A 17997-nucleotide genomic window follows, 5' to 3' on the forward strand; every position below is an offset into this window, starting at 1 on the left:
TCAAAACGTCAATAAAATTACCAATTTTTTTTTATAGTTTTAGATGGACAGGAAAAAGTCGAGTAAACATCCAACAGTGGCTGAGACCAAGACGAGTCCAAGAGGTCAGAAAAGGAGACGATAAACAATAAACATTTGAGACAGAAAGGGGAAACACATTGTGGAGTTCATTTTTGTATTTATCAACTCGTACACTTCTTTTTGCATCAGTAATTCAATAAAGCCTACTTATCATAACATGGCCATTTGCAGAGGGACAGTTGTTGGTTAGACTGGCATGTTAGCACCAGTGTAAGACAATATGTTACATTAAGGAGAAATATTTCAGGTAACAAACTAACAGCGAGTTCAAAATAAGTGGGAAATGGGCAGTCTCCAACCTCCAAGCTAAAGGGCCAGTTAAGGAGAAGATGGATTAGTCACCAAAGGCTGTAAGAGGGAGATGAAAAGTCACACAGGACACAAGCTGTCCTCTCCTCAAGTCAGAAACCTCTCAGTTCCCACTTCTCACTATAAGGCATCAAGATGAAGAGGATTACGAGGACAAAGCAACAGAGACGAGTAGCTTCAGAACCGGCCTTAACTACCCTGTAAGGCTGAAAGGGGAATAACACTTTGTTTGAGATTTAAGATGCTATTCCTATTGTCCAGCATAGTCTGATCAATACTTGAATATGAAAGCGCTTTCCTGAAGCCAGACAGCAGAGACTTATTACTCAAACTCCATAGATAAGGAGTGGGAGAGATGGTAAAGGCAACTGGGAGAGCATATGAGGGAGAATCATCTGGGGAAAAAGGACCCAGTTTCTAGTTCTGGACAGACACTACTTAAGAATAAAGTTCATTGGGTAGAAAAACTGAACCAAACAGTCGGTAGGTCCACAAATATTAGTTGCACATTCACAGTGTATGAAGCAACTCTGCACTTTATATCTGATGATTTCACGAGTTTGAGAAGACGTTCTGTCTTGAGTTTTTATCTTCAAAAATATTGACTGGACTATGCTAGACCACAGGAGTAAGTGGTGTTCCTCTCTAACAGGTGAGCGCTGCTCATCCTGATTGGTCCATTTCCCTTCTGCAGAACACATCACACTTCAGGCAGCGTACAGAGAGACAAACTAACAGAAGCAAAGCATATCAGAAGCAGCGACCTTTAAAAACACACAGCACATACACATGCACTGCATGAGTACTTATTGTGAGAACAAACAAATGATTAAAACAGAGCAGAAAGTGGACAAACAGACCTCAAATATTTACCTCTGCTTTCACTTAATGCATCTCAGTAATGAAAACTAAATACAGTACAGTGATTGACATGGCATATTTCAACTTCAAGAGGGCCCATCTACACACTGAGAATAGACAGTGCAATAACTTGAAGCCCAATACAATGTGATCATTGATCTCTGTGTAAGAGATCAATGAAGGAAAGCCACAGAGACCAATGGATTCAAAATTCACCGGCCACTTTCAGTATTTTACCAGCAAAATATGATTTTAGAATAGAGTGGGACCTCTGAACGATGACTACACATAGTCACAAACTACCAGCATTCGGCTGCTGGCTGGTGTTAACTTCCCACTCTGGTGTGCTGAGCTTCCCACGCCGGCCGTCATCCAATACGGGTTTGAAACTGCGGCTACTTATACCAAGCGCTTCACCATCCACACCCGAATGTGTAAAGTAACAGAACAAACGGTACTCATCAAACCTTCTGAGCACAAACTGCAAAGAGACATTGCACTGCATTGTGATACATTGTGGACATGAGCAGAGACGCTGGAGAAGGGGACAGGCAGACTCGGCCCAGGCTCAGCAGGGGGGAGGACAGCTGTCAGTACTGAAAGGAGATGACGGAGTTCACTTTGTAGACGTGGTAGGAGCGGTTCCAGAAAACTCTGGTGAAGTAGTTTGTGTAGGGAGAGTAGTTCATCTTGATCTCGTGGCAGAATCTCCCGTGTTTGGAGAAGGAGTAAATCTCTCCTCTGTCATAAACTACCTGAATGGGACAAGAGGATATGGACAAGTCAGTGGAAAGTAATATAGTTTGTTTTGGGGGTTTTGTTTATTTTTATAAGTCCATTTTTTATAACCAGTGTTATGTTTCCATGATTCCTGTGGCTTTTGCAAAGCATTATTGAGATACAAACTTTTTTGGAAGTAAGTTCTTTGATTGTAATTACCTTTGTGCAACAACTAGACTGGCAGCACTGACACCTCTGTATATTCAGTATTTTAGTTTATTACGATGTATGCTAACGCTTCAGACAATTAGTACAGTAGAAGCTATCATGGCATCAATCTCGTAAGGCACATGAGATTGCCATAGCATCACCTCAAAAGTATTAGCATATCGCTGTTGTGTGAGAACCTCCAATTATGCTGATTTTCATGTTTTTAATTCAATTGAAGGATCTAATGCTTATCTAGGGGTTGAGGAAACTTTCCTCTTAGGCTTATGAAACCCATTGGATGAACTCAAAAATGCAAGCTAAAAACAAGGCTGTTTTTCTTTGGAGATATGAGGTTTTCACCTGACAGCGACAATATGCACCGTGGCATACTGAACACTGGACACACACACACACACACACACACACACACACACACACACACACACACACAGGTGAAACCGCTACAAATCTTCTCATTGCATAACATTATGTTGAAGTGGTTCTTTGCCAAAAAGTCGGCGTATCCCTTTCAGAGCAATCAGTTATTGTGAAATAAAGAGTAGGTGTCGATACTCACATGTCCGTTGGAGATGTCCAGCAGGTCTTTGATCCTGCAGCCTTTATTGTGGCTCAGCTCGTTACAAATGGACTCTTCGATGATCACATAGTTTGTCTTGTGAGACGTCAGGATCTTGTAGACGTCCTCCGGAGATCTCAACGCATACACCTGGTAGGTCTAAAGGGGGCGAAAAAAAAGATGGATATTAAAGATTTCTATTTTGGGCAACATCGCCCATCAGCAGCCAATCACATCCTTGCATTGCTATATATAATTTTTTAAAAGCCCATGGTGATATCATGAATAAAACGCCCATTCTGGAAAAAAATACTTGAGCATCATTGTTCAATATCTCTAACATATAGAGGATTTAATCTGTTTAATAATCACTATATTACCAACCAAGGACTTATGTTGTCTACTCTCCTTTAAAAACGACCATACTGTATTAGCTTTATTTTGCAGTATCAATCGTTTTGTACAATTATCTCCTTTTTTAAAATGGTAGACATCTCATTTTGGAATGAATCTCTTCAAATATTCCTCATTACGCAAAGTGCCAGTATCTCAGCTGTGTCAGGCACTCACATCTTCGCTCCTCCTCAGCAGGTTGATGTCTGAGTGAAGCGGTAAACTGGTGACTGCCCAACCTGAACACAACTTCACCGTTCCCAGCAGCTGAGGGCTGCCGGCAAACACCGCCGCCATCGGAGCCTGAGTCCTGACAGGAGGAGGGAGGAGAAGAAATGGGTAAAAAAAAAAAAAAAAAAAAAAAAAAGGGGAAAAGTGAGGGAAAATGAGAGATAAATGTAAAGAACAGAAATAATTTATTGATAACTTTGGCTTAAAAAATACACTAAGTGAGAATTTTGTGCTATTTTTAACACCAAAAAAAGATACATTTGCAATATTTCACAAAAAAACATTATATATAACATCTGAAGAATATATCTGAGAATTAGATGACTCACTTGATCCAGTTCATCAGCTCTACTGTATCTGGGTCGTAAAACTCCTGCAGCTCGGACAGCTCTGCTAAGACTCGAGGGAAGTACTGCAAGACCGAGGAGAGGAGTGCGTATGAGGTAAGAGGGAGAATTTTTAAAAAGTCTCAGCGTTTCAAAAGATGAAGAGTTGGACATCTCACCTCTCTCCACAAACTGAACCCGATGATGGTAGGAACCGCTGTGCTCAGTATCAAAGCCTGCAGAGTGAAAAACAAGCAACACGTTACAGCAGGAACCAGGAAAGATCAACATTTGTAGAGGAAAGTATTGGGGGTTAACTTTTTCTGCAACTGCTTCTCTGGTGCCTAATAGGCTAGACAAGAACCAAAAAAGGGAAATCTGCACTCTCAAAAAGACATCTTGATTTATTTTACATGTTTCAAATAAAAAATATGCAGCTTGGCAAACTGAAAAGACAACGTTTCGCCCGTAGGTTTTGTCAGATCATTACACCTGTTGGTGACTTCCTTTAAATAGGTTAGGCCTATATAGACTCCCCTACACTAGGGGCAGTATCTGCAAATCAAAACATATTCACATCTAAAACAAAAAACAAAAACTACATTCATTCTTACATAAGCAAAACAAAAGACCTACTTCTATTGTTTACATCATTCTATAGATATAGATTACTTTAGATAGATTACTTTGACACTAGATATGTTGTTCATATTTCAACCACATATATGAGAGCTATACAAATGGAAGCCACATCAACATAATATCATAAACATGACAATGTATCAACACCTGCTCTATATTCATTTCCTGCAAAATACAAGTCAAACAAGTCATGGCAGGTCTGATATCAACCCACTTAAAACCTCATAAAGTTGGTAAAAGTTGCTTTGAGTGAATTGGGGGGAAACAGAAAAACACCCTGGCCAAACATACAGTATATGTCTTATTATTAAACTGATCAGTGACTGGGGATAAGGGTCATTTCACCTGGACATACAGTATTTGTATTTGTACAACCCAAAAGCATACTACAGTATTAACAGTGCTAACATGCTATTTGGCAGAGACTTGCATCCAAAGTGCCTTAAAGTACAGTGAGTGTGTACATTTTCAGTACAAGAAGCCCCAATCTGAATGGAAATGGGAACCCTAACCTGGAAACAAGAGGCATGATGCTCTACCTACTGAGCTACATAATAGATCACATTAAAGTTAGAAAATGACTTCTTACTTTGATTCATCTGCAATATGTTATAAGTCTTACTGTATTATGACAGCAAGAGGCCATGTATGCTTGATAAAAGTGAATATGAGAGGCTTCTCACCAGAACTACAGGGTGGATGGACTTCAGCCTCAGCCACCTAAACACAGTCATCCAGAGGTCTGGAGAACACACACCGAATGCTGTGAACATGCAGACGTACGGAGTCCATAAGTACTTCATCCTGCACGAGAAAACAACATCAATCTGTAGTTGTCATAACTGAAGAGGAATGATTACACTGAATTATTTACACTGATTTAAAACAAGATGAAAAGTGAAAGAATTTTTAAAACTTCTCTAAAGATGTAGGACATTTTAAGGTGTTTATTGTTGGTTACACAGGCCAGGCCTCTCTTTGTACATTCTCCATCATGTTTATGTTTAAAATAAAACAATGACTTTTTGGGCGCAATTTTGTTTTACTGAACTGTATATGGTGTGACAAGAAGACTGGTACCCGTTTCACCTCTATGCTACCAGTATTTATTGTGCCAACATTTTTGAGATGCTCATCCCCTAAACAGTGTGCTAATGCTCTGTTATGCACTGTAGCAAATTAAATGGAAACTATTGCCAGTCCTCTCATCACAGAATGGGAATTTGATTGAGCTTATTTGCCAAAAAGGGAGTGTATTCCTTTAAACATATACATTGTAATGTGTGTTAGCTACACTGATAAACATACCCCTCAAAAAGCAAAGCCAAGCCTCCAAACAGCAACGTGTGGAAAACATGATAGATGACCTCAGGCTGCTCTCCTATTCGTCCATCTTCAAGCCTGAGGTTGGTTTTCATTGGCTCACCGCTGTAAAAAGTAAAAATGCATGAATTACCGTTACATCCTATTTAAAGCCTACAGCCATGAGCAGAGGCACTGTGTGTGTTCAGCTTCTAATGGAGCAGGAAACCTTTTGTCTACAGACCACAGTGTCTCAAAAGTCCCCAAATTCACCAGCCACATTCACCGTTTCACCAGGCAACTACATTTTTAAGTACAGGGCAGAACTTCAAACCATAGTTGGTTCCCAGCCAGAGTGGCTGATAGAGTAAACAAACCTCCCAAGAGCAGAAACATTGCAGTGTGTGTTGACTACAGCTTCTAACCTGAGTCTTCTGTAAATGGTCTGCAGAGTGGAGAGCAGGCAGACGAGGAGAACCAGGAAGTAGAAGGGAAGGACCGAGGCTTGGGTCAGTCGCAGAAACAAGTCCTGACTGGGAGTCTGGAAACTCTCTTGGCACAGGAGGAAGTTGGTGACAAAGTCACTTATATAGAAGGGAACAAAATATTGATGTTTTATTAGATATTTAGGTTATAGGCAGACAGGCATTATAGATATCATATTGATTAATAAAACCACAGAAGATGCTACATAATGCCACAACAACTATAAACAGGCATGATTCAATTCTAAATCCAAATTAAATGCTGTAACTCACGTTGTTGTGTTGAGCCCAAATTTCACTTCAAAGAACTTCAATATGAAGTCACTCTCATTTACAGGTATAAGTTTCTGTAACACAAAAACAGCAGTTATTAGCAGTTGCCCTGATGATCTGCTTTCACTCAAACAGAACTGTCTTCTTTTCCCAAAAGAATGTTTTTTACTGGAGTCGGGTACTTGTGGCAGTATCACTAATTACTAGAACAAAATACTGCTGCCATCACCTACACATGGATAAATGGAGACACCTGACCAGTGTTTTTCGGCTTTACCTTGACCAAATAACTGAAGGTGATCCCTGTGGTGAAGACTAGATAGAAATGTAGGAAGAGCTTCATTAGTCTGGCCACAAGGGGGCCCATCTTCATGTTTTGCTGGAATGGAAACACAGAAAACAACAATGAGACGGTGTTAGTCTGTGTTTGGACCTCTAACAACCACATCACAGTGCTCCTGTCCGATGGCAAACTTGAGTTTGCCAATTTCTTGCATGGCAACGGAAGGATGAGATTAGCTGCTGAGATTAGCTGCTGATGGGTGATTTTGCCCAAAAGCTCTGCTCTGACATTTCTGTAATTATGGGAAGTGGATAATCAAGTTGCTAGTGGAATGTATGCAGAGTTTGGCTGCTTAAAGCATAAAAAGTAGGAAAATACTTTAAAGTTGAGGGTGGTGCCCTGACTTTATCCTTATCCTACTTAGGTACCAGATTGGTGGGGATTTGCAATACTAGACAATACAATAAGTCCCAGAAAGTTTAGACAGTCACAAGTATTTGAGAGTCAATTTAGTACAGTTTACCTAACACTATCTGAATGGAAAAGATCACCCATCTGCCGTTCCACGCAGGTTAAAATAAATGCTGAATTATCTGTAAATGTAATGTGACTCAGCTCTGATGTGAGGGAGGAGCTAACTCTACCTGGAAGTACCTCGCGAGCACTGAGCTTATCAAGAGGCTGAGCAGAGGCGAGCTGAGCAGAGCCGGGTTCTGAAACTGGAACAGGTAGGCCAGGAACAACGAGCTGAGGTACACCTTGTGGATGTCAGCCATCTGTCCGTCCCAGAGACGGAGGGATGATAGAGAGAGAGAAGAAGAAGAAAGAGGAATACCTGATATAAGGCCAATCTTATGCACAATGCAGCATTTAAAAGATACAACCACCATTTTTTTTACCATCTAAAGTTTGGGAATATTCACATCTGTTTTTGGAGAATTTGATTAACTGTTATGTAAGATTTTTGGACATTTCTCAGCCCATTATGACTCAAAACAGCATTTAAACAGACATTACACATAGAAACAAACTTTTTTACTGAGTCAAATTTCATGTAAAATTCATGTTTAAGTGTCACAAAACATCAGTCCTTGAACTTTCACACACTTTCAACCACAAGTAGGGAACTAATAAGTGAAATCAGTGGCTGTAGTGCTTGGTTGGAATGAAAATCTGCAGACCTTTTGGGTCACAATGGCACATGGTTGAGAACAACTACACTAAACCACTATGTAAAAAGGCCTGTAGTGGTTTGAGTGCATTTCAATATGAGGTGCAATACTACAATCACACACTGGGCCTTTAATGAGTAAGACTACCTATTCTGGGAGTGGGTTACCTTACGGGGTGGCACCAGGTCAAAAGAGTCCAGCAGGAAAAGACACAGGCCTTGGATGAAGAGCACATAGTGGCTGTGTTCCCAGACCAGGAGGAAGGTGAAGGTGGTGGCACTCATGGTGAGATAGCAAAACATCTAGAGAGAAACACAGTATCTCAAAGTATGTAAATGCATGCAAATGTTTCCACTCAACTTTTATACAGGAGTGGATAACACTTAAATGTAGAGACACAGTTGGAAAATTGAAAAGGGGAATAGATCCACTTACTGGCAAATAAGCTGCTTGATCAACTTACCATTGTGCGACAAGAAGGAAGCAGTTTCACCATTTTTTGTCTAGTATTAAGTGCAGTAGACTATCTATGCTAAGCTTCCACCATTCACTAAACATACAGTGTTCTAATGTGTTAGCATGCACCATAGGAAACTAAATAATGGACACACAACAGTAAATTGAGTTCTACTGTTGTGTTTTACCCTCCACTAATTCAATGTCATCTGATGGGAAACTGTTTAACTTTCATGAAGTGGATGAAACTCACCTCAGTAGCAGAGTTGATGTTGTTACTCAGGAATCCAGTCAAAGCTGCCACTTGACAGGAGAAGTAAGGCAGAGCCCAGTTGTCCCGCAGGGGAATGGCGTGGTCCACTTTGGTCGTATCTGGTCTGGGGAGAGAAACGACCGATGGGAGGATTATGATTTGGAAAAGTCCCCTTAAAGCAGTGAATGGAGAAGAACAGAAACAGGGGATATTTCCATGCTTCGTCCCTGTCTGCTTTTACTGTTATTTTCTTTGTAAGACTGTTTTAAGGCATTGGAGAGAACAGTGGGAGAGACAGGGAGGATGGGGGAGAGAAAGGGGATGACAACCGATAACGTCACATCTACATGGTATGTGCCTTAGCCTGCTGAGCCACCAAAAAACATGATAAGACACACAAGGAAGTCTGAGATTGAAATATGAGGAATAGTGTCACAGGTTTCCAACTCACCTATTGATAACGTACCAGGCCACAGCCAGCATGCCAGCCACCCAGGTGCCACTCATCACCCAGCTACACACAAAAAGGGCAGTTACGTAGACCGCCTGGAGGCCGAACACGGCTCCAATGTAGAAATATATCGGCTCCATCAAATCCTGAAGGCAGAGGGACAGAAACACCAGTTTTATCACACAGCCAAAGCCTACATGTTTGGAGCAAATAACATCAACTTAAAACTTAGTATAACATTTTAGTTTTAGAACTCTATTCTGATGCCAGAGTCAATGTAAAAGACTAAAAATGTTACTTGGGGTGCTCAATTTTTGGGCAAATAAGCTTACAGTTGTGTCACGAAAAGATTTTTAGTAGCTTCCGGTCTGTGTGTCCAGTATTTGTTTTTGTCATTAGCTTGCCATCATACAAAGAGCATTAACAATTGGCACATATGTAACATATATATGCATTATAGCATGCTAACTACTGAGTACACATAGGTGAATCTGGTAACAACCTTCTCATCACACAACCTAAAACTTGTTGCTCATTTGCCAAAAAGTCAGCATATACCAACAACATTAGACGGACCTGGCTTCCAGTGACTCTGTATATGAAGCTTGTGATGAGCTCTGGATACAGAGACAGACGCTCCACTGCGTTGACGGTCTGACCTGAAACAGTCCGGTTATCTATCGTCAGCTCATAAAACCCTGGAAAACACAAGCCAGACAGAAGTAAGAACAGAGACGATCAGAGAGGGAGTGATATTCAGCGTGCTTCAATTCAAGTTCAGGCTCAATCACATCTAGAACGATAACTATAAAGATAAGTATAAACGATAATAATACATTGTTGCTCAAGCATTCACACTACAACGATATCTCAGCAGACGAAGCATCACTGCAGTGATCTACTGAATTCTCTGCCTCTTCTTTCCGGTTGGTTGAAAATGTTTTGTTGTCTTGGCATCCAAAAATATAGTTATCGGTTTGGATGTTTTTATAGTTATAGTTATAGATGTGAATGGGCCTTTAGTGTCTCAGTTTGGCTATTACAATCAGCTAGCCATTTCAGAGAAGCAGAAAAAGATTAGTGCACCTCTTTCAAAAGATGTTGCCGTCAGCATGTGTTTGTAGTAGTAATAATAAAGCCCACTGCCTCCCTGGAAGGTGATTTCACGCTCCAGCTCCTAAGATGCAACATATGAACAAATGTGAATTTCAGCACTGATCCACAGAGTTTATCTACACAAGTGATATAGATAAGACAACTGGAAATGTAACGGGAGCAGGCTGGTGACAATAGAGCAACCCACCTGCCTACTTGAAAACCAGAACTTCCTGTCATGGTAGGTGGAAAGGTAGACAGCGTAAAGCATCCCACATGCAACTGCTGCCAGACACCCAAAGAACAGCTTCACCAGACGCTGAAGAATAACCGCTGAAGAGTGGGGAGGTAACAGAGAACGTGCAACAGTTAACTAATCTGTTGTCATGGTGCACCTTCAGTTACTGTAAGACATGTAGTTGACTGTAAAGGAAAAATTAACCGCCAGACACTCTTACACCGTTACATACATACCATCAACCTGCCATGTTCAATGCATTCCAGGAGTTGTTTTTGTTTGTTTGGCCAGTAATCCACTGGAATACGACAAATACACCACCAAACAACAAAATGGGTCCAGAAATGTGAGATGCATCGACAATAGCTGTTTCTAAGAGTATTAAAGTGTTTTAGGGTGGATTTTTCCTTTAATGCAATCACTTATATGGATCTGCATGTGTGTGTGTGTGTGTGTGCAAGTGAGGGTGAGTTAAAATTACAGTAGGTATGTCCTGTTGTTATTGAACTTTTCAATCAAAATTGCCCTAAAGGGATAAGTAAGTTTGCCTCGGACCTTGTAAGAGGGAATGTACTTACAATTTGAGGTGCTCCTGGACTTTTTGATAGATGGCTCGTGTCTGTTGACTTCCTCTTCTTTGTCTTGAGCTTCCTCTTCTTTAACTCCATCATCTTCTTTCTGCTCCTGGCCATCTGCCCCGTCGCTGGCAACACTTCCCCCATCTTCTGTGTTGTCTGCCACTGGACGATCATTCAGATCTGCTCCGTTGGCTAAAAGACAGCCTAGTTTAAAAGCTTTTATTACAGCAGTATGAATAGAAGCATCTAGACCAAAACTAACGTTAACTTGGCAACGTTACTGGATTCAAGGACTGTTATCTAGCTTTCAACAATACTTCAGTTAGGAACTGCTACCCCAACTTACGTGCAGTCTGCGAGTCAGGCTCACTCTGGAGTTCTTCCTCGCCTTTATCTCCCTCCAAAGTCTCTGTTTTTCGACATCTTAACTCGGTCATGACGAGAAAAATTAATCCGAAAGGAGTCGCCTGACGTGACGAGACAACAGCATGCTAGCTAACAAGCTGCTAGCCCTAACTACCTTCAAGCGAACACCTTGCTATGATGTGAAGCAGGCAGGAAGCTACCGTTAGCAGTGTCAGCGCTAGCCGGTGAAATGCCAAGTTCTAGTGGGGGAAGCTGAAGCCAAAGCCTGGGGTTTTCCAGCAGGAACTTGCAAGCTATCACAGACGCTGTTTTCTGTACTTGACTCTGCACTGGAGGACTCCAGACGACAGTACTGGGCCGTGACCAGGGCATGGCGGAAGTTGCGACTGCTAAGAAAACAGCGAAGAAGAAATCCAAACTGCCAGACGCCAGACTGAGGCACTGCGGTTGGATGCTGCGCGTGGAAGAGCTGTGGACGGCAACTGGAGGAACTTTACTGCTAGACTATTAATGCAAAGTTTGATAGTTGTAATTGTGGGCTCAAAAACACACAAAGCATGCAAAGATGCACCAGAACATTGGGTTTGTTCCGTGTTGATTTTTTTTATGCAGCATTTAAAAATAAAATGATCAAATCATGCCATCAAGCAAAAAAATAATTCACAAAACATGTATGCAATGGTCATTTTGTAATATTTAGACTATCCAAATAGAAAGGTGAACTGTACACTGTCCAGTTTAGTCAGAAAATGTCACAGTGTTACAGTATGGCTGAAACACTGTATGTAACACTGTATGGTCTGTAAGAGTGACATATAACTTGTGAAGTGGCAATGAAAGGTGACCTGTGCAGTGTTTAATCTGTGTAGTCTATGTAGTCCAAAAATGCCAAATCTCTGTTTAAATGTAGAGGGGAACTTTCAACAAAATGATTACAATTCTTATCATGGAAAAACATTGTACAGATTGTATAGTTGCATTTTGTTGCTTAATTCGTTTTCTGTGCAAAAATAAGTTTTTTTAGTTAAAGGCACACTGAGCAGGATTTCCCCCCTTGAAATAGCATAAACTCATCCAAAAATGATCCTACTCAATCATTACTTATGGTCCATTGGTAGTCTGTGACAGTGTGTGCGTTTGCAGAGAGCCTGCCTTCTGCCTGGATTTTCTAATTTCTTAATATTTGAGTGTTCTGGATTTGTAGAAATTATGCTTTTATTCTGAAAAAATCACATTGAAAGCTCTTTCTTTTGAAGTGGAATCAAACCACAATACAACCTTTTTTCCAGCTGCATGCTGAGCATACAGTTTATTCAAATGGAAGCAGAAATATAAACTTACATCCAAGTACATAAAATTAGTTTCTTTAAAAATTAAAACCAGACGAAAACACACTTATGCAAACAATGGTAAAATAGTAAAATTATACCGTGGACTGTATGCATAAAACTTTTTTAGTAAATTGCCAAAAAAAAGGGTCTCAAACTTAAACGTAGGAGTAAAAATATTCACACTTAAAATTAAGACATCTGTAGAAACATAGAAACACACTCGTTAGACTTTCAGTGAAGAGTGAGTGTGATCTCAACCCAGCCCAGAAGCTGAAAGGTGACAAAAAAAGATTTATTCAGACTGCTACAGCTTTCTTCATACTTCTTCTGCTTCTTTCTCAGAGAGGTTTGAGTCTTCCCCCATGATCTCTTCATCGGTGGGCATTTCTGCTTTGGAGAATTAATAAGAATAATGTGAGTCTTTTACATTGAAATTTCTCTACAGCACTGATTATGATTATGGCTTACGTAATTATTACCTGTACTAGTTTTGTTTTGGTGTCCTGTCGCTCCAGCTTCTTCAACGTCGCATCTCTCCAGTATCACTCTCAAGATCTTGCTTAATTGTGGGTTTTTAGCTCCTTTGATTAAGGGCTCGTCATCTGAACTGTCGCTTGATGAGCCTGGCCAAAAAGACAAAATGCAGTATATGACTAATATAAACTTTGAAGTACTTAGAAGATATTTGTTTTGATGTTTGTTTATTCAGTGAAGGGTTTTGCTGAGCAACATTTGGGCTGGCCAATAATTCAATATTATCGTTTATCATCTTTCAAATCCTTATGATTTTCAGCAGCACCCTCCTTCACGGTCATACAGCCACAATCTTCTACTATTGGCCAATGAGAAGCTCCACTGGAGAAGTTATGATTTTGTTTTCTGTCACGTTCACTGCGAGTGTCCTCACCTGGCACAGGAGTCTTTCTCTGTTGTTTGGAGGTTGTGGCTCTCTTCTTAGGAGTTGTGGTGTTTGTTGCACCTCTACAGCTCTTTTTCACAAGCCTGATCAAGGGTTCGTCCTCCGAGCTTTCATCAGATTGTCCTGTCAAATAAAAGTCACAGCAGCAAAGGCTTTAAAACTGTTTTCCTCTATATGTTTTATGTGGGGCAGAAATCGGTGCCTCAAAACATAATACTGTCACAAAACCCTTTGACAAATTATGTCGCATCAAACTTGTGAACTTGTGATCTATAAATTAATTCTCATGTAGTGTTTTGGTGGCAAGAGGAATTCATGCTCCATTCATGCTTCATAACTGTTGCACACAGAAAAGTAAAGATACTGGTCACGCTCAGATGAAGATCAGTTGTGATGCAGGTGCAAGAATCAAAGTATTGTAAACTAGAAAAATGGGAAAATAATTCTGCATCAGGATTTACTACTTTTACCATTTTTTTGACACCAGCAACTATATTTTTGTATGGACAGTGCAGCGCTCTTTGTATCCTCTATGTTGTAAAAAGAATTTTGACATATAATAAGATATAATATCTTATTGCTACAACACCTCGTCTCTTCCTGGTTCGTGACACAGGCGTCTTCTTTGTTGTCTCCGTTTTCTTCTTTGTTGGTTTACGCTGCTTGCCAATCAGGTTTACCAAGGGCACATCATCGTCTGAGCTGCCGTCTGAGGAGGATGCATCTATCATATTGCAAAAGGTTGATATGTGAACTACTGGTAATTCATTCATACTTACATTCCTTTAGGATATGATTATTTATTTTATGAATCGAACCTCTGGCCTTTGTATTCAAGTGTTGTCTACCTTTTGGTGATTGGTCTTTAGTTTTTGGTTTTGTTTTCCTGCAGTTTGTTGAAACCTTTTCTTCTGAAAGACCCTTTGTCCTCTTCATTTTTATCAATGGCTCATCATCTGAGCTGTCACTCGAAGACTCTAGGCGTTGGACTGGAACAAACAAAAAATATTCATTTTTGTTAGAGGTGAAAAGCATTTGAACACACAGAAGTTGAGCGCGGATATCTATAACTTCACACTTACCCCTTTTCCTTGGAGCTTTTCTTTTGCATGTCTTAACTGGAGTTGCTTTTCTGGATGGCGTGACAGACGCCTTTGTCTGCTTGTGTGACTTAAGTCTCTTGGCAATTTCACTCAAAGGCTCATCATCTGAGCTGACATCATCATCCACTGATTCTGCGTTGAAGAGAGGAGGAAGAGTCCAGAGTAAACACCTGCTACAGACTGACAGCCGAGGCGCTAGGTGCTTACAGAGGAAGTAATCTCACCTTTGCTGTCTGTATCAACAGAAGTCTTTGTAGGCAGCGAGACGGACTCCATTGCAGCTTTGGAAGACACTTTGGGCGTTTTTATCAAAGGCTCATCGTCGGAGCTATCGTCTTTTTTCAAATCTGAAACTATTGAATAAAGCAAATATTTAAAGCCATCCACTCCAGACACAATGGAAACCACGATCATAGAAAACAAAAGAAAAACATATTTCCACATGTCAAAAAGTGTAGACAAAATATTGAAAATAAGCTTATGTGCATACTGATCTTAGTTTCTCTCTGTATTTTTCTACTCCTATGATAAGTTCTCCTTCTTCAGTACTTTTCCACCAAACAAAATTTGATAACAAGTTCCATATAAGGAGTGTGATGTTCCGATGTTCCGGTAACCTTCACCATTCTACTGTTCCCATGTTTGCCCGATCCCAAAAACTGCACACACACAGACACACACTAGGTTTTCTATCTTATCCTCACATTCTGTCCCCACGCTTTTTTGTTTCTTTGTATAAAACTATTTAACTTTCCCATAAGTTCAGTTCAGCCTCCTCAGACAGACTAGTTTATGTCTGTACACTGTTCTCCATATATACTGTATTTATATATGCAATAATAAACACTTTGCTGAACAACACCGAACCAGAAAGAGGCTAATTTCCTCAACATGAGTATATCCAAATTCAGACTTATTTACAGTTTGGCCCACACTTACCCAACTTACTTATTACAGTTTTTGCTTTGTATCAAATCACAGTCACGCCCACACCTCACTGGCATAAAGAAAAACGTTTTGAACAAAATAACAGATGGAAAATGTAATCATCCTGGAGAAATATACCCAGGGAAAAATCAAGTCGATTGGGAAAGTGTGTAGGCTACGCAGAAAAGATGTCTAAATTGTGACATATGCATATTTTAGGCTTTTAATAATATACAACATATTTAAAATTTTCTGTGATACAGAGCAGCACTTTGATGTGTGATACACAAAAATGAATCATGGTATTTGTGAAGCGTAAAAAGGATTCACCTGCAGTCTTTTTATTCCTGCGGCTGCCATTGCTGCTTGTTGTTTTTATTTTATTATTAGTTTCTGGTTCATTTGCTGAAGAAGCATTCCTCTTCTTTGTCAAGGGTTTGTCATCTGAGCCTTGCAACACAAAGAGAAAACGTAAGAAAAGTTAAACACAGAAAACATGGAGCAGTAGGGTGAGACTATGTCTTGTAACTAAAACGTCATCACAGGTTCGATCCCCTGCAACAGCAATGTGTGTCCTGAATCTCTACCTGCTTACTCATTAGGCGTAAATTGTAAACGTGAAATGTAACGTGTTATTGCCCGGTATAATGTGTCTTCATAAAATACTGTTTTTATATTGTTTTCTCTACCAGATATCGTTGGCCACACCACGCTTCATAACTAACTTTTCTATGTTTTTACTTTTCTCCCACTCACCATCATCTTTTGTCTTTTCACGTTGCAGTTCATCATCCTTTGGTTTTTTGAGGAACTTTACCAGAGGTACATCATCATCTGAGCTGTCTTCACTGCAAAGATCTGAGACACAAAATGGTATATATATTAATATCTGTCACATCATTTAGTAAAGACTAAGGAAACTTTTTTTTTTTGCCAGTACATTTTCCAATTAGTTCTGATTCCTTTTATTTAACAGCACTTTCTAACTTAACATAATAAAAATGTCATTTTTCATATTCAACCTGTCTTACAAATGCCACTAATATGTATGATGTTATTATAAAATTCAAAAGAAAACATGCTTTGACATATGACTGAATACATGTGATGTTATCACCTGCTTTCTTGTTGTTCACGCCATTAGACCTGTCTGATCCGTTTTCATTAGTCTGTGGTTTCTTAGCTGGCAGAGAAGTCGTTTTCATCCGTATCAGAGGCTCATCGTCTGATGTGTCATCTAAACCTTACAACAGGAGGAGACATCCACATGAAAAGTTTACTACTGTTTGCTTTCAAATCCAACAATGTGTCCGTTTTAAAAATGTTACTTCAGTTGGTTTGGTATAATATGCCACAAGACCATTCTTGGTGGTGTTTCTTTTATCTTTTGTTCTCACCACTTTTGTCTTTTCCTGAATCACTGTTAGAGCTGAGGGTCAGTGGTTTGTCATCCTGCTGTGACTTCTTCAGCAGCGACAGAGGTACATCATCATCTGAGCTGTCATGATCTGACGAGTCACAGGACACACAACAGGACAAATATGAGTTTCTCAATCACATGAAATGATATTTACAGTTTGGCCAAGGAAAATGGACAGACCCATATATGCTACATTTTGACCAATCTCCCTAATAAAGTATCTCCCCAATTAATTATCTGTTGCTCCCCTGTGCATATTGATTTTATTTTCCAATGCCTTTAGGGCAAAGTATTTCTCAAGCAACAAACTAAACTAATGGTCTACTCTGTGATGTCTTACTAATGTATAGTAACTACATTACTGACAATAGGAGGATTACTTAAAAAACTCAGTGTTTTCATGGGTGTTTCAAATGATCTTTATTTCACCACAGTGATAACAAATTGGCCTAGAAACCAAATGTACCCATATCCCTCTAAAATCACTATGTATCCCCCCTCCCCAGAGCCTGTACATAAAATAAAGGATTGGTCATTCAGTGACAGTTAGGGAGACTTGTTTACGTTCACAAATCTCAAATAAACTACCTAAAATCAGGGGAATATTGTGTGAGAGTAACTTAGTTAATGCTTTATTTGACAGTTGGAAGCTAAACCACAGCCGAAACAAATGTGAGCATCAGTAGCTTAAATTTCTATAATAAAAAAAAAGAAAATTCGTGCAGTACTGTTACCTGATGTATCTACCAAGCTAGTAGGTACCCTGGTTATGCCCATTGCGTTGGTCAACGTAACTTGTCCTCATCTAAAATGTGCTAGTATGTCTGCTGCTAACAACAGCTAACGTTAGTAGCTTGGTTTCAGTTGGTTAGAGTCAGACTTTCTGTCAGCTGTAACGTTTGCTAATCCGTCTACATACTACTAAAACACGCCGAAGGATGAAGGGAAGTATGCATTTCAATTATTATTATTTTTTTTTTAGTTTAAAGTCTCAT

General features: G+C 39.9%; 2 protein-coding genes across 5 annotated transcripts; both read right to left on the reverse strand.

Annotated features, from left to right (window-relative positions):
• Positions 1–12: 12 nt before the first annotated feature.
• Positions 13–11690, reverse strand: LOC139908317 (putative C-mannosyltransferase DPY19L4). 3 transcript variants are annotated; one of them, XM_071894961.2, is made up of 19 exons: positions 11283–11689; positions 10937–11128; positions 10329–10453; positions 10112–10202; positions 9602–9723; positions 9026–9171; positions 8575–8698; positions 8033–8167; positions 7338–7469; positions 6688–6789; positions 6411–6484; positions 6078–6236; positions 5659–5778; positions 5034–5154; positions 3888–3944; positions 3712–3794; positions 3329–3461; positions 2759–2917; positions 13–2006 (listed from the first exon to the last, which is right to left on the reverse strand). In XM_071894961.2, exons 1-19 carry the CDS (start codon positions 11371–11373, stop codon positions 1842–1844), a joined length of 2331 nt encoding a protein of 776 aa, XP_071751062.2. In that variant the 5' UTR covers positions 11374–11689; the 3' UTR covers positions 13–1841. The 3 variants fall into 3 exon arrangements, with proteins under 3 accessions (XP_071751062.2, XP_078146608.1, XP_071751063.2); XM_078290482.1 differs by lacking the exon at positions 10329–10453 and having other exon boundaries at positions 11283–11690; XM_071894962.2 differs by lacking the exons at positions 10112–10202; positions 10329–10453 and having other exon boundaries at positions 11283–11690.
• A 578-nt stretch (positions 11691–12268) lies between these two features.
• Positions 12269–17990, reverse strand: LOC139908382 (uncharacterized). Of its 2 annotated transcripts, none has more exons than XM_071895058.2 (12): positions 17737–17990; positions 16980–17090; positions 16700–16825; positions 16339–16440; positions 15913–16032; positions 14880–15008; positions 14635–14787; positions 14401–14541; positions 14142–14276; positions 13541–13675; positions 13113–13256; positions 12269–13020 (listed from the first exon to the last, which is right to left on the reverse strand). In XM_071895058.2, the coding sequence occupies exons 1-12, from the start codon at positions 17777–17779 to the stop codon at positions 12950–12952; spliced, it is 1410 nt and encodes a 469-aa protein (XP_071751159.2). In that variant the 5' UTR covers positions 17780–17990; the 3' UTR covers positions 12269–12949. The 2 variants fall into 2 exon arrangements, with proteins under 2 accessions (XP_071751159.2, XP_071751158.2); XM_071895057.2 differs by having other exon boundaries at positions 12269–13023.
• Between the last annotated feature and the right edge of the window lie 7 nt (positions 17991–17997).

The sequence above is a fragment of the Centroberyx gerrardi genome, chromosome 19, assembly GCF_048128805.1.
Source record: "Centroberyx gerrardi isolate f3 chromosome 19, fCenGer3.hap1.cur.20231027, whole genome shotgun sequence".
NCBI lineage: Eukaryota > Metazoa > Chordata > Actinopteri > Beryciformes > Berycidae > Centroberyx > Centroberyx gerrardi.